The 27,718-nt window shown below is 36.1% G+C and overlaps 1 protein-coding gene across 3 annotated transcripts in view; it reads right to left on the reverse strand.

Annotated features, from left to right (window-relative positions):
• UCHL3 (ubiquitin C-terminal hydrolase L3) overlaps positions 1-27,718 on the reverse strand; it is a 44,710-nt gene that overhangs the window by 12,984 nt on the left and 4,008 nt on the right. For 2 of the 3 annotated variants that reach the window (XM_069802544.1, XM_069802546.1), the window contains exons 3-6: positions 18,959-19,087; positions 15,604-15,760; positions 15,140-15,225; positions 14,111-14,158 (exon numbers count right to left, since the gene is read on the reverse strand). In XM_069802544.1, coding sequence (XP_069658645.1) covers positions 14,111-14,158; positions 15,140-15,225; positions 15,604-15,760; positions 18,959-19,087 — 420 coding nt within the window. Of the gene's footprint in view, positions 1-3,833; positions 4,952-14,110; positions 14,159-15,139; positions 15,226-15,603; positions 15,761-18,958; positions 19,088-27,718 lie in introns of those variants that run through there. The other variant, XM_069802545.1, reaches the window with a different exon arrangement.

A 27,718-nucleotide genomic window follows, 5' to 3' on the forward strand; every position in this document is an offset into this window, starting at 1 on the left:
AAACTTCATCTATGCTTTGAAAATGATTTGGCATGTGTATTGAATCAAAAATACCTGGACAGCAAAGCATGGAGTGATGTACTTTTGCTGTCCGACATGGGGGGAAAGGGGAAAATAAAAAAAAAAATTAAAAAAAAGGGAAGAAAGAAATCCTACGAATGGTTGAGAAAAGACCCCAACAAAAAAATGATGCCTTGAAGACCGAAGTTACATGGCAGAAGGCCAGTTGTGTCACAGTAAGAAAAGACTGAAGATGGACTACACTTACAACAGAATGAAGCCCAACAGATGGAAGGCGTATCAAGGGCCGCCAACGACGAAGACGGATTGACGGACTGGTAGCCTTTGCAGGACCTACATGATTACGTTTGGCCCAGGAGAGGGATGCAGAGTGACACAATGGTGAAGCCTTCGTTCTGCTGTGGCTAACCTGAGGCTGCGATGAGGATGGTGGTGAAGACAGCGAGGACGATGACGACTACATAAACATTAAAAAAGAACATACTTAGCCCACTTAAACTTGAAGAAACATACCTAAAAAGGCAACTGCAAAGATGTCCACTATTTATTATACTGTCCTTTAACTGATCAAATCACACAGATAATAATCAAGAATGTATTGAATTTGAATGAGAAGACAAAAGAACAATGAAAATAAGCAAAGACATGGTCCAAATCTGAAGTTTATCACCAGATAAGCTAGAGGTTATTCACACCCAGTGAACTTCATCATACGAACACAAGTTAACTGACTCGTTCAAGAGACAGACTGGGAAAGTGAGGAGGAGGGGGATTTAAGTATCATCTCATGGAAGGAATAGTTGAGAACAGAGTTTTGTCTACAGCTACAAGAACCGTAAGCAACAGTTCTTTGATAATTTGGGAAAGCTAGGTTGTGCTACTCTGGGATTTAAAATGAATCAAGTAAGTACTGTTACAGAACCCAGAGTTTCTTTACTGTTCCATGTCTAACATAAAAGGAAAGCAAAGGAAAAGGGACGCTTACCGTGGTGAGGTATGCAACTTCCTAAGCTTTTCACCTATTCTTCTAAAATAGCAGGCCAGTGGCAGTATTGCCATTAACACTCAGGATCTCTTTAGTATCCGTGGAAGCAGTAGGACTATGTTAAACCATTCAAATTGTTACTATTAGAAGAAAGACCACAGAAGTATTAAAAATGACTCTCAGCTGCAACTGACAAAGTTACAGTAAATATATTAAGACCAGAAAGGACCATTGTGATGATTTAGTTTTGCTCTTCTGTCCCACACAGGCCACAGGACCAATCAAGTTCAAGTTTTGTTTGGATCAAAACATACTCATAAAACAAAAACAAACATTCAAGCTTAACAATATTTTTACTACTGAAATAAATTAGAACAACCCAAAATTTCAATCAATCCTGTCTGTACCTACAGAGACAGTAAGTAACATATTCATACAGTTTACTAAATATGTCAGTGCTAAATGAAAAGGCAACCTTTCCTGTTCCTAGTCCTGCTTAACGATGATATGAATATGGAACAATGATTACATTAGTTCATCTGGCCACGATGTCAAACCAGGGGCTCACCTTCAGTTTATCATCCACCATTACTTTCTCCTCTCAGCACATATAAAAATCCCCAATGACTTCTTCAGTCTTTCAGAGAACCCCTCACCTTCTGTCAGAAAATAAACTTTCTTTTGTGCTAATTACAAAGCTTTTATTGGCCTCAGAAAAGCAATCCAGACTGTCTTGTGTTGATGTCTTGCGCTTTGCTATCTCTTGATCTTTTTACACTGCCTATAGGTTTTGGGGTGTATTTCTGTGTTGTCTTCCATGTCACTGATAGAAGTTGTTTAACAGTACAGGTCTTAGAAGCAATGCCTGTAGAGCCCCACTAGCAAACATACTTACTCATCAGTGATACCCCACTTATCTGCATGGAGACCAGCCAGCTGCTTGTGAATTGATTAAAAGTTATACAAGCAGAATAAAAACTGCAGTTCCTTGAGTTATGTCCCACATTATGCATTCAATGCAATGATTCTAGTAGACTTCAAAAAAGAAGCATTAGATAGCTTCTCTGAAAAAAATTATTTTCACTCTTTTTAATCAATGCATAAGTGCCAGTCAAAACTATTTACTTTCTTTGTATTATTTTTGAAGCAATTCATCTTCTTTCCCATTGAATTTTATGTTTTTTCCTTTTCCTATCAAGAGTGGGATAATGAATTGGTTCTTCCTGCTCTGATATTGCTGACCTTAAAGAACAAAGAAAGGGATAGGAATTCTTCATAAAGAGCAAGCATCAAGTACAGTAGGAACTGTAGAGCTCAGAGATAAGCATGGAGTGTTATCAAGTCTCAACCTGTCCAGAAAATAGTTTTTCACAGGTTTGCCACAGTGTTTTGGGTGGGGTTTTTTTGTTTGTTTCAATTAGCTTCTGATTTTCAAACATTCTAATCCACCCCTAAATCTCAGTAGCTCCACATAAGAGAGGACAAAACCAGAAAACCTCCAGCCCCAAAATGTAACTATATGCATAAAGAGGAATTTAGCAATGCCAATACTTCTATGAGTCAGAGAAGCTTACAAGACTTTAATGGCTATTATAGTTTATCTGTACTACTGGTTGTTTTTTTCAAATTCTTCACTTGAACTGATTTAAAATGAGACATTTTACATTTAGATAATGTATCAGATGGCTTTAAAAACAATTTATTCTCAGCTTGCCTAAAAAAATTCCAAAAGACAACTGATAAAACACTGCTCCTAGAAGTCTTCACAGTCCACAGATCTCCCTATGGAGGGAAGAACCTGTAAGATTAGAATCTGCTGTGGGGTAGAAATTTAAGAGCTTTGCTGACTAGACAGTTCAGGACAATGGCAAGACACACTACATTATGTTTTACAATTTTGTAAGCTGCTGCTATCAAAACAGACAAGATTGTTAGTCTTCCCAGAATTTGCAATATAGTAACTGTTTACTTTGAAATAGTTAAAAAAATGAAACTGAAAAACTTGTTGAAAGTAAGAATTTACTATGGCTTTGATGCATTTCATTGACTGAAAGCTGTTAAACTGTATACTTTTGCTCTAAAAAACCCCCTATCTTTTAGCACTCCTAGTGTAATTACTATGAAACCATTAATAAAAGAGTTTGAACAATACCAAGTTTAAGGTCTGTTTAAGAGTACAGGGATGAGCAGAATATTGAAAGATTTTTTTTATAAAGCCTTTTTTACTTTTGTTACCATTTTTACCAAAATTCTTCAATTTTACTATTCTTAATGACTGCACGTATTTCTTTATTTTATGGCTAATATTGCTAAAATAATGAGAATATATTAAAAATGCCCCTTGCCTGAATGTAATGAGACCAGAAAAGACTTTAAATTCTCAAAACTGAATTTATAACCTAGAATGAAGTTTAAGGCAACTAATATTTTAATATTTTTAGGTCAGTAATTGTTCTTACTTTAAATTCCATTCATTGAATCTTTTTATCTTTCATTTCCTGTACTAGTGGGTCCCCTAGTGAGATCAACCAAGACAAAAAGAAACTTCCTCCCCACTGAAAATACACTTTTGCATTTGTAAGAGTGAAATTTTGACAGACAGTATACAGGAATTCTGGAAAAGCAATGTTAATACTGGATTATGACTAATGAACAAGGCTGCAATAGCCATAAAATTCCATGCATTGCTTTAATAATAAGCACAAATTAAGCTGTGTCAACGGAAGTTGTTTTCAACTCAATATTAAAAAAAATTAAAATACTATTACATGTCAATAATAATATGAAATGAATGTTAAATACACAACTTCAAATAAAGGATACAAAGTTGTACATTTCGCATTTAATTTAAAATGTGGAAGACAAATCATAACTTGAGACAGTCTATTCAAAGAAGACATTAACAGCTAGAAACTGCAAAGAAGAGAGCATTAGACTAACTTCACAAGATGAAAAGATCACAGGAGCATATTTCTGTGCTGAAAATGTAGCAGGTCAAATATCTGAAGTGGTAAAACAAAAAGCCTGAAACAGAATTAAATGTTATTGTCATATAAACCAGTAAGCACATTAAGTTTATGGTTTGTAATGCAAAAAATACATTTTAAACAAGTTAAAAGCTTCATGGAATATGTCCAAAAAAATGTTCAGGCAATTATCATCTGCCCCAATCCAACTCATTCCTATATATAGCTGTTATTAAAGCCTTGAGCCATTTAAATCTAAGATCTAAAGGAAACTCCTATGAAGTTCATCAGGCACCAAGAACTGTGCTTTTGCACATACCTAAAAGTGCAGAAGTTTGATAGTGCTGAGCAGTTCATGACTTGGCTCATGCCCAAACCTGTCAGGTTCTAGAAACAGGGATCTGTCCGCTCGTCTTGTTTGGGGAACCCAATCCAGCAAAGTATCTCAGTCCATGTCTAATGTATTGAAGACCTGACAGGACAAAGCAGCATCTGGTATTGCATGACCATTTCTTTCTAAGAAGAAATATTTATTACTGATGAACTTGCTAGTGGTTACAAAAATTCATCTATCTGGAAGCTCAAGTTCAGGGCATCCTCTCAGTGGAAAGTTCAAGCCCATGCCACCTTCCTCTAGGGAAGCTTCCCTGTCTATCAGCTGACGAACTATGCTGGGACTGGGGCTTTCTTCTTTCCTCCATTTTGAGGTTGTGTCACTGTGTAGAAAGAAATGCTAGTTGCACTGGGACAGAGATCAAATGAGCTTTAACTGCATACCAACATCACTGGAAACTTGGGAAACAGAAGGAGATACAATACTTTCAGTCCTGGTCTTCGTTTCATATGCACAACCCTGGGATCAGAGGCCCTGCCACATGTTCTGCATCTGCTCAGTTGAGTCGGTCCATGAGTGTGCAATAACTCCTCCCAACAAACTAAGTGTTTGTGGCCTCGTTACACAGTTCCCGTACAGTAAGCCCTGTAGTAAAGATGGGGGAAGGTTGAAGTGACAATAAAAAGTGCAACTTTTCCAGCCAAATGGGCAATATAAGAGTTATTATAGCTTTATGATTACATTCAGAGAGGATGTACTTAATATCTATCATTTTTCCCCACCACCTTTTGAGGCTTTTTTTGTTTTGCTTAAGTAATTGCTCATTATTGAATTAAACACAATGTTTTAAAGGGTCTGTATTACAGTTCAAAGTGTACTTCCTTAGAAGTCATTATCCATTTTCACATGCAAATTAAATCTATGCATCACACTGTCTGAAAAAAATGCTCCTCTTCCTACACAAGTGTTTTTAATCTTTTAACAGCATTTCAAGCCTGTTTTGGCGGTGGTGGTGAAATCTTGAGAGACATGAAGTTCCTTCAAGCTTTTATAAGAAGATAAGCAGCCAGACAGGGAAGAGGAACCTGACAAAGGAAGTATTCCACAGAAGCAGAAGCTGCTTCGTGAGCTCATCTCCAACAGTACACCACAGAATTCACATGAACGAGAGACATTATGAATATTTCAACTGCAAGAAAAGCCTTGTTCCTAACTAGAACTTCCTTACATGCAACAAAAGCCTGCACAACATTCAAATTCTTAGGAAGTTAATGTTCATAAACTCCACTCCTCACAGATCTACTTGTCAACATTACAATTATCACCATTAATATGTACTGAAACTGAGACTACAGTTTTTAAACTGAATTGGGCTACATCTGCTAGTTGATCAACTTCTGCACCAGTAAGTTTAGTGTTTCTGCAGCTGGTAAAAAGAAAATCTTTACAGTATTCTCCATGTCAGTTTAACCCATGATTAAGAATGGACAGTATCCTGAGACTATTACTTTGCTAGACATATGGGTAAAGACAGAGCTTAAAGACAAGAAAAATGGTGAGATCAGAGCACCCAAAAAAATCTTTCCAAAATTAGTGATAATTTATCTCTCTCTGAAGACCTAAATTTAAGTTCTATGGCCTATGTTAGGCAAAAGTCAAGCTAGATTATCACAATGGCGACTTCTGTGATCAAAAATTCATGGAATTACAAAAAAGAAAATTCCAAAGGTTAGGGAGCTCTGCAAAACCTAAATTAACTAGATTTTTTAAAATAGTTTTTCCTCTGCAAGATTTTTTTTCTTAAATAACTAGAACAGCATTGTTGCACATCCAATTACCATATTTTTAGAGTGCTTCCTTGAGCAAAGTCGGTTGATGCAACATCAATTCTCTGAGTAGTTTTAGCCCACTGTCTAGCTTCAGTTGTATTGGTAAAATGTTGGCAGTCTTGTCTTAAGGAATATAAGTTCTTACAATTCCCTCCCCTCAAATCAGAAGAAAGCCAATTCAGTTTCTCTTCTGCCTGAAGGAAAGAGGTTGAGTGTGAGCTCAACCATCACCTGTCATGAACAGCCTGCGAAAATGCCAGTGAGAAAACACATGGCTAGAGCCTGCTTCTTACTGTCTCTTACACAGATAGTGCAAGAACAGCACTGGAAGCGTTATGGATTGGAGAGATGAAAAAAACAGAACAAAACAAAACTTATGGCAGTTGGTTGGTAGAGATGTTGGATGCAAAACTGTAAAAACATTTTGTTACTTTCACTTGTTATTTATTTCTTATATACTTGTTATTTAAATTCATGGGCTGCTTTATGGGTGCGAATATCCTCTATAGTTATGTCTCATCCTAGGAATTAAGAGTTCCTTCATACAGATTTTACAGTTAAGCATAAGACCCAGAATAACAATTCAGAGCAATACTGTATTAATACCTTCTTAGTTATTTCCTCAGTGAAGTATAGAAATCAGATTGATGCATGTCACTGAAACACTGACACGTTAATGAACAGGACAATGCAATGAGTCAAAGACTAACCAAGTATAATTTCCAAAACATTTCACATGATTCTACTAAGTTCATTCTTACACTTTTACTGCGTAGGCTGTAAAAGAGAAAAAGCTATAGCTAACGTTTTTAGGCAACTTCATTGCCTTTACAGGAGAGATTACATGCTTGTTCTGTAATGCTAAGCTAAACAAGAATCATCTTAGAAACAGTTATATAATTGATTTTGTATTCTCCTGAGATCCACATCTTTCTTTACAAGATTGTGGGTTATTCAGAAGAAACACTGAGGAATATGGGCTATTTAAGAAAAAAATCCCACCATATGTTCTTGGCAGGAGTGAAAGGGAAGCTCCTTTATGTTTCTTCTCTAACAATAAATTGTAATGCCCCAGGGAACCAGAGATCTTTGAAAGTTCAAGTTTTATAGCCGTTGAGAACAGAGTGCACTGACTCTACTTAGTTCTTGCCAATGTTAACGACTGTTACTGTGATCAAAGTCTAACTTAGCGCATTCCAAGCAAGATTATAGTTCTCAAGGCACACTAAGCAAGTTTACAGACTACAGTCTGCAGTTATGGTTTGAGTTAAAGAAGAAATCAAGCTGTGGTAGCTTTTTTAGTGGCTGCCAACTTCAATCCATGTTAAAAATATTCCTGATCATACTTGTGAACAGAAAGTGTATCTAAGTAAACATACTGGTGTGCACAAGTATTTCAGTTTTTCATGAACATCTGAGACCAGTTCTTACTTGTGACTTTTATACTGACAGAGTCAAACACCAATTTGATTTTCAAAGGCTAATGTTTCCACCATCAATATTTTTGATAGAGGTCTAATGAGGTGCAAGAATATTGTTTTCATTTGAAGTGGCAGCTCGGATGCAGCACCTCAGTCTGCTCAGTTCTGAGCCTCATTTAGCCCAACATAGTTCTAGCAGACAAAGCTGTCAGTTGGTAAATAGATATATGAAGTGTACTAAAAAAAACCAAAACACACAAACAACAAACAGGAGGAGTTATAGAACCAAAGGCAGTATTTCCTGTGCTCCCCAAAATAGTTGATGTATTTTATATTCTAGTTCTGTTTTCTTCTCTCTTCCATAATAACTAGTAAATGAAACACTGTAGGTTAAACTTCATTTAGTTGGACATTCTCAATAGCCTCTAAGGAAGAGGAAAGAACAACAGGAATTTGAGAGCTCCCAATTTTCTCCTAAGAATTTAGGTCATGAACAAAATCAAAGGCTCTTATTAGTCTCTAACCAATATCTTACACAGGTATTTCAAGTGGCCATTTCACTTTTATTTATTTGCTTGATTGAAACATTATTTTGAGCTATGCTGCAATAACATTTAAAGAAGGAAACTTCCCAAAGACCACAAATCACATTCTGCTAAGCAGTAATGCATAAACCATGCTAAAACTCCCCTGTCCAAAAAAATTTCAACCTCAATCACAAAAGTGGTTCCATATGCCGCAAGTACCGCAAGACATTATAAAAAGTTCAGTCTATCATTTGAACTTTATAACAAAAAGTGATATGGAAAAGCCATGTGTCAGCAGTTAGTGATACCTTGATGTTGCACAAACAGCCTGCCAATTACTTAACACCACAACTATTCGAGTATTTGCTGTCCACAGCAGCAAAAGCTGACCTAAGTCTAGTCTGTTAAGCCTTCTTAACACAAGTGTGCTTCTAACACCTCTGTGCCAGCATTAGCTCTACAAGGCTATAGGATGAGCTGTTTCAGGTAGCTGTTTGGGAGGCTGATGGAAGACAGAAGATATTGCAGGTAATCTGACAATCCAGAATTATTTCAACAGCCACAGACACACAGAGCTGTCTAAAACTTCAGATACTATTACCAGAATAGATTTGAACAAGAGTTAAGCATGTCAAAGCCTTTAGAAATGCAGAAATTGAATACAGATTATTCTCTAGATCTGATTCCTTCACTAAAGGCCAATTAATCTTTTTAAAAGTATTTTACATGGTATAGCTTGCCATTTTCCTTACTGTAGAATTGAGCTGTAATGAAGCATAGCTGCAAAGTAGTGGATATGGATGTCAGTAATACACGAGCAGAGCAAAAATATCTTGCTATTCACATTATTATAGTCACATATTTAAAAGGTCATTTATTTCAAGAATCAGTACAGGTAATATTTTCTACCTGGAATAACTTCCCTTAAGCCATCATAGCATATCATTGTTTAATTCAGTTAAACAACTTCTACTGGTTTGTTTCTATAACAAGTGTGCCTTTGCATTTTCCTCCTTTCCTACTCTCTCAGAAAACTATACAGTAACTTTTTGTTATTCATGAAAATGAGTTAGGTAGGATACAAAGTAAGTTTCTTGCCCAGCTCCAAATTCAAAAGGGCTATTTGCTCTGCAGAGACTGGAGACCTGGCAGTCTCTCTCATGTAATTACATGTTTTCCCGTTTTCAAAAGATTCTCCCCTCAGATTTTCTGATCTGTTACTTGACAATAGTTACTATGATTGTTCTGAAAAAAAGCAACCCAAGATAGTAATACAAAAAAGTTAGATATGAACCCAATGATGATCAGTGCTATTAGTTGCTACTTTTCCTCCCTCATGTTTTGCCATAACTTCTTCATTAATGATCACTGTATATTAGACAGCTAATGCAGATGCTCTAGCATCCACAAACTGTATTGTCTTTTTAATATTTTTGAAGGGTTGTGGGTTTTGTTTTGTTTTTTTATAAGAGAGTATCAGAAATGTCAAGATGTGTGGTAGTACAGGGTTTCAGCAGTTCATGAACTGCTGAAGGAGGCACAGGAAGAACAAAAAGAAAAAAACACAAAACAGACAGAAAAACTCAAACACTGCTCAGTAGGAAGCAACAAACAATATAAGGACCAGCTTAGAAGTGTCTGCAGTTCTGCAAAGAAGCAGGTTATATTTTCCACATCTTCAGACAGCCTAGATATTATAAACAAAAGTATATGCTCAGCAGAAGACTCATGAAAGAATAAAGAGGATCTTGAGTAGCTGGCAATTATTCCAGTCTCAGCAATAGCTGCCTTTCAGGAGCTATCACATAGAAAGGAGAGCAAGCTGGATCCATGAGGCTTTATCGTAAAGACCTAGATCCTTTTTTGGCAGCTTTGCATATGAAATACCTGTCACTTGAGAAAGTGTAAGCTTCAGCAGCATGAAGTTTAACAGAAAGACCGTTAAGAGTCTCACATTAATTGCCCTCATTATGGTACTGGAATATGGGACCAGAATCAAAACACCCTTGAAACCCCTGAAACCAACACCATGCTTCTCTTCTGGAATTATTCCCAGATCTTACTGCTTGCTACTAAAGTAATTTTAAACAGACCTACATTTTTTACACATAGAAGTACCCATAGGACTGCTTTATCTATTTATTTGCTTTACTGCAGCAAAAAAGTGAGCCATGGAGCCACAGAATCCAGGAGTATTAACACAAAACTTGAATCAAACCTGGTCCAAAACATGGCCTGAAGGATAACCCCAAGTTTACAAACCTTTTAATTTGCAAACCTACAATGAATTTGCAAAATGAAAACCACTTAACTATTCTTAAAATGTAATCTCTTTGAAAGACAAAAAAAACTTCTCTATTTTTGAGAAAATACTTAAGTCGCTTAATAAAAATTCAGTAAACTTCATTAAAAACCTCACATATTTTAATACAAAAAACATCCCCAAAATACTCAGTTCTAATCCAGTCTGTCGATGGCCTGTAAAAGTTTCAAATGCAATACCAATAGTTATATAAAATGGCTAGGAACACAGCCTTTTTTTTTTTCTTTTTTTTTCTTTTGAAACTAGGCAAATTAATCACAGCTATCAAACTTGGGAAGCCTGTTAAAGCACCCATCAAGGCATAACACTCGATAGCTCTCAGCTTCAATCCACTTGTTTAGCAATTCATCTTAATGCTTCATCTAAAGGCCTCACATATTAATGATAAATCCCAGAAGCAAACTGGCCACCATAATTCTTCTCTTCCAGCAATCACTAACTGGAATGTAGAATCTAGCAGTCCACTAATATTAAAGCTATACAAGTAATATCTTGTCAGATACTTTTTTCCCAAATATAACTTCTCTTAAAAACATAAGAAATTAAAATAAAAATAATCTGATTACAGATTATTCGAAAACAGAAACAAATCCTACCCACTGGACAAGATGAATAGATAAAATACACAGATACTAGAAAGATAGCATTGCTTTACTCTATTACTAATCTTTTATTTCTAGATAGACTTGCTTTATTTCAACGTTTGAAACACCCACATACACAGAACAGAAACAAAAGCAGAAAATCCACTTGCATACTGTAAAAATCAAGTAGCCACTGAGATGGCTTAGCAAGACTGTCAAGGAACAATCGACAAATAAAGGCTTTACTTAGAAGCATTAAAGGCTCAATCCTCAAAGATCTGAGGAATCAGAGCCCAGAAAAAAACCCAATACCATCAGAAGAGAACCTGTCTGTATTCTTTGCTATTTTTAAACCTTTCCCATCTCAAGATTCCAGAAAATTTTACTTTTATCCCATAATACTGATCTATGGTGAGGTGGTGGTGTGTTTTGCATGGGGGAGGGAAAGAACAGCATCTTGAGAGCAGCTTCTTAACCAAATCAGCGAGGCCGACTGCCACACATCCCACTTTTGGAAGTTATTCTGTCTAACACAGTTGATCTTAAGTAACATTTTCAGAAGAATTCGAGTGGACAGTAGTATGCAATACCTATCTAAGGGACAGAACTACCCACAGAGCAGGCTATTCTTAGGAAGCACGCAAGCCAAATTAATCGTCCTAAAAGACTAGGCCTGCACATTTTCTTAATCTTTCTGTAGGAGACCTGGAAAGGACTTCTTGCTCCCAAAGTTACAGCAGTTACTATCATTAAGCAACTATATAAGCCACTTTATTCAAAGGGAAGATTTCTATGCAAAATGCCCTTGCTGTTCAGGGAGAGGGGCAGGGCAGGGGGGAGAACAAAAACCCAACAGAGTCACAGAAAGGCAAACATGTTCCTTTCCAGTGCTCTGAAAGGAAGTTTAAGTTCTCAGGAAAGTAATCATAACAATAATGGTTATGCAAGAGGAATGGGATTCTCTTCTCTCTTGCTCCAAAGGTGCTAGAAATTATCAACTTACCCTGCAGGACAAGTCAACATCCTTGTATGACCTGCATATCCTAACTCCAGCATCTTCAAGGGCATGCTGTTCATCAGTCCCTCCACCACTATATGAAGAGGTATACAGCAACATTTAAAACGTACCATTGAAAGGAAGAAGACTATGAGATTAACTCACTCCAACCCTCAATTGCACTTCTCAGCATATTCACATCTCAGATTTTGTTTTGCTTAAAAAGAATTGTACTTTAAAGTAAAGCAATTTGTCCTGTACAGATAAAAGGGGAGGCCTTGCTGCCAATTTAACTACACTTTGGTAGGACAGGATATTCAGGCAATTAGATGTTCCAGTCAGCTGACTTGTTTCTTTCTTTCCTCCTTGGTTGATGGATCAGAACTATTCTGGGGAATCGTCCTAGGACATGTATTCAGCTGTACTATTGTACTATTTCAACTTTGGAAACAGAAGGACAGGAAAAAGTTATTTTACCAGTCTAAGGAATATACACATTGAATTACTTCCAGATTCAGTTATGCAAAATGGAATAATAAATATTTGGCAAAGAAACAACCTATTCAATACTTGTGTTTAGACAAGGTTGCTAAGAGAATCTTGCGAAGCTTTAATATGAAAAAAAAGTCTTCATCTTTCCACACAACTATTAATCTTTTGTACTGTGGTCATCTTGATCAGTAAACAAATTAATTCATGGAAGTTCAAGAAGTTAACTCTCCCTTATTAGGAGATTCCATCATCACTTAGATGCCTCCTGAATCTTTACAAAGACTCTCAGGAACTGTACAGCCCCTGCATTTTCTTTCCAATCATTCCATAACTTCTGCCAGAAGAATGCATAGACAAACCATTCCCTGGATGAATGTCACAGTACATCAAAACAACTAAAAAAGTTTTTCTCTTTCACAAGGATCTTAGTAAAAGATTCAGTCTTCAGCAACTTGTGGGAATAATCTCCATAGCCTCTCTCTTACTGGGCTTACCAAGAACATCTAGAAAAGGACTCAAAGAAAACAGACCAGATTTTTTTTGAGTCTCTCACTTAGAAAAGGAAGAGATGTATGAATTTGTTCTGATATTTCTTCTTGAAATATAGAAGCTTGATTAATTTAGAGGAAGAGATAAGAAGAAAGGGTGGTGGTGTTTTTTAAAGAAAATATCACAAAGGAAGTTGAATATCTATAGTAGAAATAGTTAAAACAATTCTCTTAATTTTCATTTCCAGATGGTGGGGCAAGGGGGAGCAGAAAGGATTGCTTTGTTTTCTCCTGCATTGTTTAGAAGACACTGCACGAGCCATAAGAAGAAAGAAAACGTCACCTACTGCAGTTCAAAAAAAAGAAAGCGGATGAGCCACTGGAGCCACAGCCAAACAATGGAGGGTTCTTCTCTTTCTCAAACAAAGCAGTGCTAGCAAAACTCTACAGTTTTCTTTTTGTGGGACAGATACTGAAATCAGAACCGGAAAGATGGAAAACTGCCTTGGTATGACTGAAGCAGAAAAATGTTGAATGTTAAGGTTATGTTAAGGTTTTTAGTTGGTTTTGGGGTTGGGTGGGGTTTTTTTTGTTTGGTTGTTTTTTTTGTATCATCCAATCTGTTGGGGGATAAAAGCTTATACATATATGTATTAGTGAGAATTTATCTGAATTAGTATCTGTACACAAACAGCACATACAGAATGGCAAACCAAGTATTGTATTATTTCTTTTCCTGAAGTAAAACTTTTCAGACTCTCATAAAATGTTTGTTCCACTTTTATGATTACTATTGATCTTACAGTCTCAGCTACAAATTTGCAGTATCCAAACCCCAACTTTCATTAAAAATACTATTACTGGTTGTTTTACTCTGAAATGAAGCTTGAAAAGATCATCCATGTTATAGGAAAGCTTAACACCCCTTCCCCCCCCAAAAAAACAAACCAAAGAAGCTTCAAGTTTGGTTCCGCCCAACAATGCCACTTGATTTTGTGCCCTGATTTTTGACTAATGACACAATACTGCAAACCAAGCAATAATCTCCATTTCACTGTAAACCTTTAATACATGATTGTTTTCATTTCAATTGTATTCAACTCAAAGTAGTTATTAACAAAGATTTTTTTTAAAAATGAATACCTCAGTCTGACCTTCATGGGCACTGGATTCATGAGTGACACGAATAGCCTAAAATTAAAATATATTTCAATTAGACTTTAAATGAGAGACTTTCAGTGTTTTAAGAATCACTGTATGCTCGTCATTTTATCAAATGCCATAGCCGTAACTATTTTTGTTCAGTGCTTGAAATAAACAAACAAACAAACAAACAAATAATCTCCACTTCCAAGGATCTCAGAAGACCAGTATTTCAGTTTCATGACAGTCAATTCAAATCAAATATCTGACAGTTTGTAATGGCCCTTTTACACACAGAAAACACTATGGGCAAGTGTCTTTGTTATATATCACTTCTTGAGCAGACAAAATACTTTAGACAGAAGCTCTGATCAGATATCTTGTGTCCAACATTTCTACAGAAAATGTCATCAAACCTCTACTGTTTCTGTTTGTTACTACCTCCCTCAGCCACATGTTAACACCCTTATTCCTGAGGGCTTCACAATAAGCTTAAATTTAAACTCAGACTTGGAAATCATCTAGATTTTCATTTTGAGAGAATCATCATTACCATCAGGAGCAACAGCACCGTTCTCCCCTTCCACCACTGGCCAGATGTTTCTGCCGCATCCTTTCAAACAGCACTAATGATCTGGCTAACCACACTATCAGCTAGCCCATCTAATTGTTTGGGGTGCTGGGGGAAGGAGATTATATTTCAGCCAAATCACCTCTTTGTGTGCCCCAAACTGCTAAAGCCAAAGAGAGATGACTAGAAGGCACAAATGAAAGGAGGCAGCAGAAGGACCACCCTTTCAGCAATAGCCCCAGAGCTGCTTAAATTGACCATTAAACTGCATCTTGAACCCACCAAAAAGATTATGCACACGTTTCTCATCCATTTCAAAGTCATTTTAAACTATACCAGTGAATTAATATGGATGAGAAACATTGACAAAATCCATTCTGCTGACTGAGCTAGACTGACTGCTCACGCAAGTAATTCTTACGCCATTTTAAATAAAAGTAAAACCACGTGATACTAACTTCATAAGTTTCTAGATATTTGGCCCTCTCTTCAGGAGTCATAGATAATGAATCTTCTAGGAACTTTTTCAGTGAAGAATTAGTTTCTTAAAAAAATAAAAAAGACATAATTAGAGTCATGCTGTAACCCCAAATTCATTCAAAGCTTACAGAATGCTTATTCCAACAAGATTTAAAGATATAATTACATTGTATCTTTAAGACACTGAAGGCTGACTGCAAGAGGAATTGCTACCTGCTTTAGTTGCAATGTTTCAAGTGCTTTAGTTCATGGATTGGTATGAAATACTGTTTTTACAATTATAGGTAGGAACGCTCTTTGAACAGAGATTGTCCTTTATGAATGGTTATATTCAGAGAAAGTAGTACAAAACGTATCCTTCCCTCCATGCCTCCCCCACAGTTAAGGAAAAACAAGGGAAAAGCCAACAAAAAACCCCAATCAACCAACCAACAAAACTTACCAAAGTTCATTTTATCTCTGTTGTTTGCAATAGCATGAATTAGCCCAATTGTTCCACAAGCATTGTTAATGGTCTGCTTCATGAAATACACCGATGATTTGACATCTTGTCCCTTAGCTTTTATTCTCTCTTCTTCTTCTGTTCTGAAGGTTTCATACTAGAAGGAAAGTTACAGACATTTCACAAATAGTACAAATAGATACTGGCTACATTACTGAAGCAAAAATAATTTTAAAAAAGCAACAGCTAACTAATAAAAACCAAAACTCATCTTGTAATTTGAAACACTTAACCCATGTGGTCCGACAAGTATATGTAAACTTACTCAACTGAACAGCTCTATATTGTTTCTTAAACCAATGCCTTCTCACTAGCCAAAACCCAGTCACACAGGAAACATAATTTTGAAATATGTGTTATCTAACATAATTCCAAAAATGTTCAAAATATTTCCTTGATCTGAGCACCTGTCACCATCTCTCTTCAATCCAACAAAAAGATTTTAAGGACAGAGGATGCAAAGCGCTATCAAGCAAACCATAATACTTCAGGTGCTTAATTAGCATGAAGCATTTTTACAAGTTCCATTTTTACATTTTATTTTTTCCAGGAATATAGAATATAAAAAGATTTATATAATGCTCATGGCCTCAAAACAGGCCCTTCAAAAGCCATATTCATAAAGTGAATGTTTATTTTCTGAAGTAAAAGAAAGAATTTAGTATAATTGAAAAATCTAAAGTATTTGTTTTGTAAAGATCAGAATTGACTAAAATATGTTATACTATGCAACAGTGTGTTGGTTTTGTGGGGTTTTTTTGTGGGTTGTGCTTTGTTGGTTCTTTTTTGGGGGGATGGGGTTGGTTTGTTTGTTTGTTGGGGTTTTTTTGTTTGGTTGGGTTTTTTTAAGATTTTAATCTCAAACAGAAAAAGAACAAAAGAAAACTGCAAATGTTCCAGACAACGCTGTTCTTTCTTCCTCCTTTGCCTCTTTTACTGGGTACTTTTGCAGACAAAAAATAAAGTAGAAGTAGATGGGCTTTTTATACAAAAGTAAAGTTTGAATGCAGAATGTTATCAAGAACTTTTCCTGAAAACCCATGAGAAATTTCTCTCAGACTCTATGTACTGTCAGTGACAAACAGAAACAGGAAATTTTTCCAGCATCATGATTCCACACTTGTAGCTTCTCTGAATGTTCTGAATGGTCTAAACAATAGCAAGAGCATTTACAAATCATTTTAATTTGACATCACTTATCTACATGTTAAAAAAAAAAAAAGAGACAGTTGAGAAATTTTTCTTAATTGAGAAAAATATTTCATAGAGCATAATTGGACAAAAGTTCATATTAGACAACCAAAATAGACTCAATGGCAAAAATAAATATATAAATGTTGAGAATACTGAAAATACAGTTTTGAGCAAGGGTTAGACCAGATCACCTCAAGAGGTCCCTCCTAACCAGAGCTATCCCATGATATGTATTCATTGGGCCATGCCCAAAATGCTCAACGCTCACAGCATTCACTGTCTAGAACCTACAATGCAGACTAAGAAAATCATTGACCTTTAAACTGTACAATAACCCCAAGATTACCTGTATGCAAACAAGAGTATCTTGCCCTAAAAGCAAGTTCAAGCAAATTGATATATAGGAAACATGAAAGAAACGAACTTCTAGATAGAAGAACAAAGGCATGATAGAAAAGTGTTTACAAAGGCAGTAAAATTAATTAAGGGGGATACTTTCATAAATGTAGACACAGCCAAGAAACATAAATAAATGAAAAATTAAATTAAAGCAGAATATAACAGGCCATATTGAAAGTGAGACTGAGGAGGGGAAAAGTACTCCAGAAATACAAAATAATGCTCAAGAGTCTTGTGGAGTTCACACTGAACAACAAAAGCTTCACATCATTGAGACTTCACATGAAAGATTCAGCCTTCACACACTCAGGCTAAGCAGTTGATAGTAACACTTGTGTCCCTTATGTTTCTGGAAGATTAACATGCTGGAGAAAATCTCAAATATTTGGCTGGTAGTCAAATTTGATTGACTTATGCAACAGAGCATATGCTGTTTCTCTGGTTCTGTTTGTCACATGCTTCTTCAGAATGAAATTGGATACACCTTCTGGAACAACAGTAAGGTTGCTCTTTCCCATGGGATGATGCTCCCATAGCATGATCCAAGAAAGGAAGTTTGCACAGGAAGGGAGGCAAAAGAAAAGTGACAGTCACAGAAGGAGCTCAGACCTGTAGCTCAAGCAGACAGACAGAAACCACAGCACACAGAAAACAACTCCTCAAAGGTGACAGAAAGGGAATTTCCTGAAGACAGGTGAGGACAGTTAAGAGTTTGCTTAAATTTAAAACTATCAAGGTGGCTGAAATCAAGCCTGAGGAGGACTGCCTGCATGGCTGTTTTGGAGAAAAAATGCAAAGGTTTACAAGACCTAATGAGTAAGAGGACTGACCTAGTCACTCTTCTATTTAAACAGGTTTTGTTACAGAAGTTAAGCTTTAATAGCTAACTGCTTTGTCCTTATAAACCATGTGTTCTTTTTGAGAGACACATTAAGAGGAAGAAGTTTGGGCAAATTCACCTCAAACATTTCAGCTGACCTTATTACAATCACATAAGATTTTTAGAAACTGAAAGATCAATATGAATCACAAATTTCAGCCTACGTAACACTCGAAGGAGATATGTAAGATGGGTATCTTCTCTATGTAGAAGCATGTGATGACACAAAACAAGCAGACTTGAAGATTTAACCAAATCAAGTATTTCAAAGTCTAACATAGAGGAAAAAGGGGGGTGTGGGGAATTCTCTTTCATTTTAGAAATATGCCCTATCTGTCCAAAAAGTGAAAGCCATATTGGTATTGATGACTGAACTGAAAGTGGATTGAAGTTTGGTCAGTGCGACAGTACAAAAACTCAAAAAATAGTTGCATTTGATATAGTCCTATACCCCACCTCTTATTTTGCTTATGCTGTTGTAGCCTTCTGCTAAAAGTAGCAGAACTGAGCCATTTCATAGTGCATATTTAAAAAAAAAGACTTAAATTGTCTGTAATAGAAAAATGTTAGGCGTATTTCTCTGATTCTACATTAGCTTTTCCCACTCCAACTTGAAAAGAAATTGGAAACATACACGTAAGGTTATGAAAAGAAGGTTCTGAAGGAAGCATTTTATTGTTGTGGTTCTTAATTAAGAAGTCTCTCGAATAAGGTTTGAGTCTCATCTTGATTCTATCATGACATCAAGAACCAGATTTAAACTGTTCATTCCCATTTCATTTACAGCAAAAGTGATTAGCTGATTATAAAATAAACACTTACCTTTTCTGTTATTGGAAAGAGAAGTAGCACTGCACAGACAGGTCTTGGCACCATGCTAAGCAGTTCTGGTTCCATACCATAAACATCTACAAATTGCCAGTCAGGATGTATACCTAGCTGTTTGAGAAACTGGAAAAGAAAAGAATAGAATAATATTAAATGAGTACACTCATATACGTATCTTTTTAGAAGCATAACAGAGCATTTACAATGTGAAGTACATTGCAACAACTCATACTTCCCAAAATTTAAGGAGAATAAAGGAAAATAAACAAGATTCAAGTTTTAATAAATAAGGCTAAATAAATCGTAGTGCTAACAAAGACACACAAAATCCCCATGTTTTATTTATTTAAATAGGTTTATGAAAGGGAAGTGAAAACACTCTCAGCACTATTTACTAAAGCATTAAAGCATTTCAGCCATTTTGAAAGTGTTCTATCACAAAACAGAGGAGTACCGACTATTCACCTTAACTAGAAATCATGGGTCAGAGGATGCATGAATAAACTTATGATATTATTTGATTCCATGAATACTCCAGAACACCTGACACCAGTGCTTCTATTGGAGCTGCTGGGTTTCAGCAGCTCAAAAAACCCTGTGATCTTTGATGGCCTTTTGAGAAAAGAGACACAAGATACATATTCTAGTAGGTGTACCTTTTAAGGTGTTCTTTTACATGAAAAGTCCTTTCAAACTATGAGAATAACACATTTTGAAGTAGACAAAGATTAAGTGCCAGACAATAATCATGAATCTTCAAATAATTCTCAGTTGCTTCTTTAGGACTTCTGAACAGTGTCTAAGCCAAAGGCTTTCTGATCGTCTTTCCTATACTAAAGCTATATGTCACAATACAAAGAGTGATTTTGGATCTTTTACCTAACACTGAGCTACTTAAGAAGGAAAGAGAGACTGTAGCACCTGCTAAGCTTTGACAACCTTAGCCTACAATTGGGTGCTCACTTTTTAATCAGATATTCTTCTTTTACTCAGATAAATTATGTATCACAACAACAGCTGCAGAATTAATAATTATATATGATCTAAACCAATTTGAAATATTTGTGTTATCACAGTCTAGAAGAACCTAACTGAATTCAGAAACTATTGTTACTGTACACACACTGACCATTCATAATTATAAGAAAAAGCTGATTGTACGCTGTGGCATACACAAATCCTATTTTGAAACAGTACTTCTACTGGTAAAAGAAATACATTTTGGAGGAAAACTGAAAGATGTGGGAACCCTGTGTATTCTCCAAAAAGTTAACATTTCACAACTTACTATATTTCTGCTGGAAAAACCATATTCTATAGGAAAATTTTATTCAGTCACCTGGGGCTCTCAAGTTTAAAATAAGCAAAGTCTGCTGATAAACAGCTGCAATTTAAATGCCTGAAAAAACATGCAGCAAGTAATATTCCTCTGCCCTCTCTAATGGAAAAAAGAATGAACTCCTAAGACGTTTCTTTAGTCAGCTCAACAAAACTCAGCTCTGCGGTTCCCAATACTGTTCCCAAAAGTGATACTGTAGAAGACCAGACTAATTTGTCCATTGTCTTTTTTAGAGGGGAAAGATTACTTTAAAAGCTTCATCATACTTCCTGCCCAACGCTATTTGAGGAAATCTATTTATTGATACATTTGCAGTAAAGATGTTTAAGAATCACATAAGATGGTAAGCCTAAATGAAAGGCACAATGACTCTCTTCTTTCCATAATCCACCTAGTGAGGAGGTTTATACATCCGCACAGGAATTCAGTAAGTTACCCCATGTTTGAGTAGATTCTAACCTACATAGATGTAACTGTAAGAATACCCAAAATGAGTATTTTATTAAAACAGAACAAGAGAACATACAACAAAATACAAGTGTCTTCGTCTAACATGAGACCTCTTCAAATACCATTTTCAACTTCTATTGGGCAAGAGGCAAGGTGGTTGTCTTTCAGGAGACATAGCCAAGGGGCTGACTCTCAGTATTTAGAGACACAAAGGAAACAGTTTCTACAAAGTCTGAATGTATGGACAACAAGTATTTATAAAGAGTAAGGAAGATTTTTACTGGTAACACTTAGGAATATATTCTACAACGGGGCAAAACAATAAAAAATATACATACACTTAAGTTTATTAAGAGAATGAAGCTGTAGTTTGCAGCCAGTGTTTTAAGGGGGTGAAAAAAACCCCTACCCAACCCGCACTTCATTTTAAATGCATTATTCTCTTTCCATTTTACACTGCAAAACATGACATCAAAACCAAGGGCAAGTAAAGGTGATTTAAGTTTGAAAAAAGTTTAAAGCATATATCGAAAAAAATAATATGGCTTTCTGTGTATCTACAGTAATAACCTATACAGTTCACAGAGTTCAGTATTTGATTCTGGCTGCCTTGGAAAACATGGAGATTTTCTTTTCATAAGGCCATGTAAACAGTTTTCCCCATTTCTCTCTTTTTCTTACACTACCTACTAATAATGAAAAACATGGATTGACCATAAATTCAAAGAGGAAAAGGGGGATGAGGGAGAAAATACAGTGTCTTCATCAAGCTCTTAAGAAAATTTTGTTCCCTTATGTAGAAGTTTGTGGGACTGGGCACAAGTCATAATTAAGGCTTTGCAGAACCTATCCTTTTGACTAGTTTAAAAAACAAGGTAGTGTTGAAGTACAATAAGAAAATTAACTTAGAAGATTGCTTATGTAATACACCAAGCTCTTTTCTTTCTGTACCACCTTTAAGTCTTGCCAAGATTGGGAAGAAGGCCAAATTATTATCTTTTAATGAAAATAGGGAAAAGGGAAAGTGTTAAGTATTTACTAGCTGATGAAACAGAAGACAGTATATTTTGAACTCCTATTCTAACCCTGTAGGTTGTGAAGATAATTACTACTTTGTGAATATCAACAAAACCAAGAAAATCTGAAGGGGAAGGGAGTACGTGTATGGGTGCATTAAAATATTATTTGTACTTCTAGTACTTTTCTTATGAAGCCAATGACTAATCTTTCCATCATCTTTACTGCTGTTATTCAGAACTGTGGGTTAACTAACGCAACTGAAAAAAAATAAGTTTTTATTTTGCAAGATTACATGAAATAAGGGTACAAAACCACAACAAAATAAAACCAATACTCACCTAGAAAAAAAAAAGAAAAAAACACAACCAGAAGAGGCAATGCTAGAAGGATCACATTAAGCTACTGGACAAATAAAGTGATTTAGGTTCTCCTGTCCTGTTCTACACCACTGGGAAAAAAAATCCAAACACAAAACCAACCAACTAACACGCTCCCCCGCCCCCCCAATGCTCCCTAAACCCAAGAATAGCGACTCAAACTCCTGAATGAAATATTCAATGTAATGAACTCCACAGATGTAGGGTGCCTTTCATTATTCACGTTACCATAATGCCTAGAAACTTTACAATCTATGAAATCATAAGTTTCAGTATACAACGAGAGCGATGACTAGAAGTGATGGTCAGCACTACAAAGAACAGCAAGAGCATAGGCTTAGTATGACAGGCAGTGATCTTAACACACAAGCAGCCTAACAACTTTATTGTAGAATCATCAAAAAACCCAAAACAAACCAAAAAAAAAACCCCCTAAGGAGAAACCCAAAATAGGCAAAGGAGATATCTGTGTGTATCAAGAAGGTTTCATTCAGGCCTGTGAAAAAGTGATAGAAATATCCCTCTGAAAATTTAGAGAGTACATGATAAAAACTGGCAGCATAAGCCCCTGTGTAAGAGAGACTGATAGATGGGTAACAGATGAACAATAGATGGCAGGATGGGAAGAACCCTTAAAACAAATATATGAAGCTTATTTTTAATGTGGAGACATGCAAAGAAAGAAAAAGGAATTCAGTCAACAACACAGCCAGGTAAGTAGTATTTTGCAACTGTGTTCTGAATGGCTAAAAGCAAGGCAAGACTATTTAGCAAGGTCAAAGAGAAGAAATTTTGTAGGACTAAAACCAACTTGTTAAGAACCAGGAAAAGTTCTTTAAAGGGACAAAAATCTATATTAGATGTGACAGAGGAAGGTCAGAAAAGAGATGTCACAAGCAACAGCTTCAATTTTTTAGGGCAAGTTACCCAAATACCTTAGTAATAACTAAATTAAACCTCCTTTTTTTCTCCCTCAGTCTTTTTCTAGCTCTTTCCTAGACAAAGAATGCTGGTACAAAAAGGAGTGAGTTATGCACCAGGAGATGAAGCAACCCCTTCCCCACTGACAAAAGCATTCCTGCTTTAGGACAGCAGGCAGTTCTGTATGCTTTTTAGATAGTGTCATTAATAGCGAGGGACCTCTACTGCTTTGCATTCCAATTATTCAGCAATTACCTAAACAATTTTATTCTACAGATACCTACTGGATGGAACAGTTAGGATACTTTACACTATATCTGAGGGCTCACTCACTTCCAGCTGTTTACTATCTTTTAGCTTATTGACACTACATAATAAAATAGAGCTTTATATTTCTCTAGATCCGCACAAGAGTGTATTAGATACTCCTTTTCAGTCACTGCTTATCACATTGCTGACTATTCTTAATTTATATGTCTTCAAGAATTTACCTTAGAAAAGAAAAAAAATACTTGGCTACATTACAGAAGTCTTACAGGGGCTCACGAAGAACAACAGCAGCAGCAACAACAAAAAACACCACATGTCTGTATCTAGTTTATTAACTTTTTCAGAACTTTATTTTTACTGATTGTTGTCATATTTTCAGTTGTCTCTATTCTTGTATTAACATACCTTCCTGAAAAACACTTTGTGGTTTTTCACTGGTCCAGCTAACCATTAGACAAAAAGTCACTTTTGAAATTACTTTACAAGCACACACATACCCTACCTGCACTTCTCATGAATTTCTCCTTTTTTCCCCAGTATTCCAGAGGGCCCTTCCTTCTCACCTGATTATTACTGTTTTCAACTAGCTAAGGGAGAGTGCAGAGAAGATGGAGAAAGACTCATCTCAGCAGTGAACAGTAGAACAATGAGAAACAATGGACATAGGTTGGAACACAGGAAATTTGAACTTGATAAGCAAGGCATTTAAAAATAAATTTAGAAAATAATGATCATGGTCAAACACTAGCACAGGTTGCCCAGAAGGCTGTGGAGTCTCTATCCTTTGAGGAATTCAGAACTTGACAAGTTCCTGAGCAACCTGTTTTGAACAGAACATGGCTGGATTACAGAACTCTAGAGTTCCCTTCCAGCCTACCTGATTCTATTCTAAATCGCCACAAACTGTAAATCTGTATGTCTAAATGTTAGTTAATAGCAAAAACATTACAATAAGCACATTTAGGCACTCTACCTACGTGGTGTGTGGTACAACCTATGCTGTTTTCATTGTTGATACCACTACTTTAACCTGCTAACTGTTAGGCATTGAAAGAAGCACAGAGCAGTTATCTTTAATACATGAGTGTACTCTGAGGCACAGCGGCTACCTTTAAGGTTCATGAAATTTACTTAATTAAGGAAAGGAGAAAAAAAAAAAAAGAGTTCATGTTTATTTATTTATTGTTAAAGAGCCTCAAAAGTAGAATGGAAATCCAGTGGACAAAGACAACCTAGCAACATCTTGACCCAGGCGAATTGACTTCAGCAGTTTAAAATAGTACTTCTGCCAATACAGTTACACAGCCAGTAGGAAGATTTGATTTATGGGGTTGATGGAAACGTGGAAAGGGTAAGTGGGATAAGAAAAAGTAAGGGTGGAGTTCATTTTAACACAAAATTTCTGAAGTAGTTAATGCACAATTTAAATATTGTCTGAAGTACAAGTGCTCTTTTCCACTTTGTCACTTGCATGTAAAAACAAAGTGAGAACAAACACTGAAATAAAATGGACTTTGAAATTTAGGTGCAATTAAAGTTGGATGGCATTTGCAAATATTTCAAGAACACCACATTCTAAATACTAAGGCATTATACTAAAGACTTTGAGTTTTCCACATTTTACTGTGGTATTTGTATACAAGTTGGAACCATGAAAACATAAAACTGGCAAAATGCACAAACATTTCCAGACATTCGGATGCAAAAGTCAAAGAGCTTTTGTGGGAAGAACCAACTGTTGTAATCCTCTTCAAATTGCAAATGCAAACCAAGACACCAACAGAGCCTACATTTTATTGTACTTCTACCCAGCGGATTAAAGCATCGCTGTACCACAACAAAACCACAGTTAAGAGTTTCTTCTGCAAAAACAAAACATGCCTATGGCTTTAGGAAACTTGAAGGACTACATCTAAATAAACCAATGAAGACAATCAGTATTTTGTAACTTTTTCATTAAAGCATAAGAATTTTTGGCACTTAGTTAAATTGAAGCTAATCTTTTTCCCTAGAAAGTAGTAAGACACTGCATAAAATATGTCTGATGGAATTATCACCAAGAAAAAGAAAAAAAAACCAACAGAAGAACACTTACATTACAATATATATAAATCCACAAATAGATAGTTGTATTCAGCCCCTTAAGTATTCAATTCTTATTAAACTAATCTATATTACAAATATAAATGCACAATATTTTCCTTTCAATTCTTTGTACATAATTTCTACAGGCATATTACAAAAATCTGTTTCAGAAGTGAAATTCCTTTATGGAAATAAGGGAACCACCCAAACAATATTTTATTGTTTGGGCATTATATGTTTCTTAATTCTTTCATTATGACATTTATGGAATTAAAATGAAGGGACCATTTTTTAATGCAGTTTAGAGAAGGCATCTTTCAGACCATTAATCAAAATGACTGACATGACAAGATGGCAGCAGCTGGAGAAACGTTAGTTCTAGACAGCAGTTCAAAAGGCATACCAGAAGCAAATACATGGCTGTAACTTACATGAGGTGCATTATTCTTCTTTACCAACTACTCTTCACTTAAAGTGGCCACAATATGGTCTTGCTCAAACAAGAGATGCTCCATTATAATAAACTTACTTGGGGAAATTCACGATTTACTATGAATTCTTTAATATCCTCAAGCACTGTATTTCAGGACCTCATAATAAAGTTCAAGGAATACAGCCCATTTATCGTCACAATTTTTTTTTTTTTTTCAAAATTTGCAATGAAGGAGGAAAAAAAAAAAGAGGTCACTTTCAACTTCATCAAAAATATGAGAAATCTTACAGCTACAAAATTCTTATCCTTCCAATTGTGTTAGTTTCTTCAGGGTGTCTAAAAGAGCAGCACTTACTTAACAGTTAGTGCTCCTGATCTTCACAATGAGGGGTATATATTTTTAACATAACCATCAAGCAGTTTCGAAACTTAATACTCAGTATGCCCAGGCACTGCCGTATATATTGAACCAGGACATCACACAGGCAGCAATGCAAAGCGCACGGAAAGCTGGACTAACCAGCTGACCCAGGCTTCCTCTGAAACTGCCCCAGTGAGGAAGAACTTTAGAATGCTCCGAACAGAGTCCCAAGGTGCAGCTACTGAGCCACTGGTTCAAAACAGGACACCACGTTATGCTGTGAAAAACACTTAGAGACCTGTTTCTATGATCTAAACAATTATTCATAACGGGCATGAGCCGGATCAATCCATTCTTCCAAATAAGCTGTTATACATAGTATTTTTACAGTGTACTAAAGCAACAATTGGATTCTACTGGTCCTTTACACCAAGGAAAACCTGGAAGCAAGGAATGGCATCTTCAGTGCAACAAGATAACCTACCACATGAACCACTACCACTTGCTTTCCACTCCGTAGCACCCCATCCACTTAAACAGGGTTCGACAGTAAGGGTTTCCTTGTTACAATTTTTAGTTGTCATTGAAACAGAAATAAGAAACTGAGCAAAAAAGAGCTTAATAAAAAGCCAGAAGTGGCAAGTACAAATAGAGGAACGAAACACATCGTTTTCTTAGCTTTCAGTTACTGAGAAACGTACAAAGGCAGATCTAAGTCAATCTTTCAACTGTTGATATAAATAATGCTTTAAACCCCAAAACAAGTTACAATTTTCCCTTTGCAACATACCTACCTATTTACACTCAATAAGAGGTCTATATAGCTTGAAATATTTTAAACTAGAGGAAGCCATTCAACAAGTGATCTCACAGTGGACATATGCAATCCCTTCGTATTTGTCCTTGTGTTTATTCTTTGCTATGCTGTGCCACAGCCTCAACACTTCCCCTTTGTTGGCTCTGTGGAAGGCTTTCTGGGCTATTCTCTTTACAGAAAGACACAAACTAAGTCCTGGTCTTCCACCTTCTGAGGCTACACTCCTAACAACAGGCTGTCTTCCAAGCATGCACACACTGTTTCCACTCTGCTTACAACAGAAAAGTTAAACTCCACTCCCCCACCCCCCAACTAAAAAAACAGCTTAGCTAATCATTTTCAGAAGGACATCTCTGTTCCTTCACATCTGACATCCTTTCACTCCAAGACAGTAACTCATCTTTGAGTACTACCACCCAACACACTTCAGGAATTGCGGGCACTGCCTTTTCATTTACTTTGATCGGTAGGGCTTTCTTCTGGGAAAGCCTGTGTGATAGTGTTGTAGAGTTCATAAAATGGAAAGACCTTTTAGGAAGAGTAACATTTGCTTCCTTGAGATACTTAATTAATCCCTGTATTTGCCTGACACCCTTTAGAAATGTGTTCCATAACTGGGTGAAGGCTGGCTGTATCCAGTTTCTGCCATTTGTTCTATGTTTTGTGATCTTTATTGCCCCT

The sequence above is a fragment of the Haliaeetus albicilla genome, chromosome 15 (assembly GCF_947461875.1).
Source record: "Haliaeetus albicilla chromosome 15, bHalAlb1.1, whole genome shotgun sequence".
In the NCBI taxonomy this organism is placed as follows: domain Eukaryota; kingdom Metazoa; phylum Chordata; class Aves; order Accipitriformes; family Accipitridae; genus Haliaeetus; species Haliaeetus albicilla.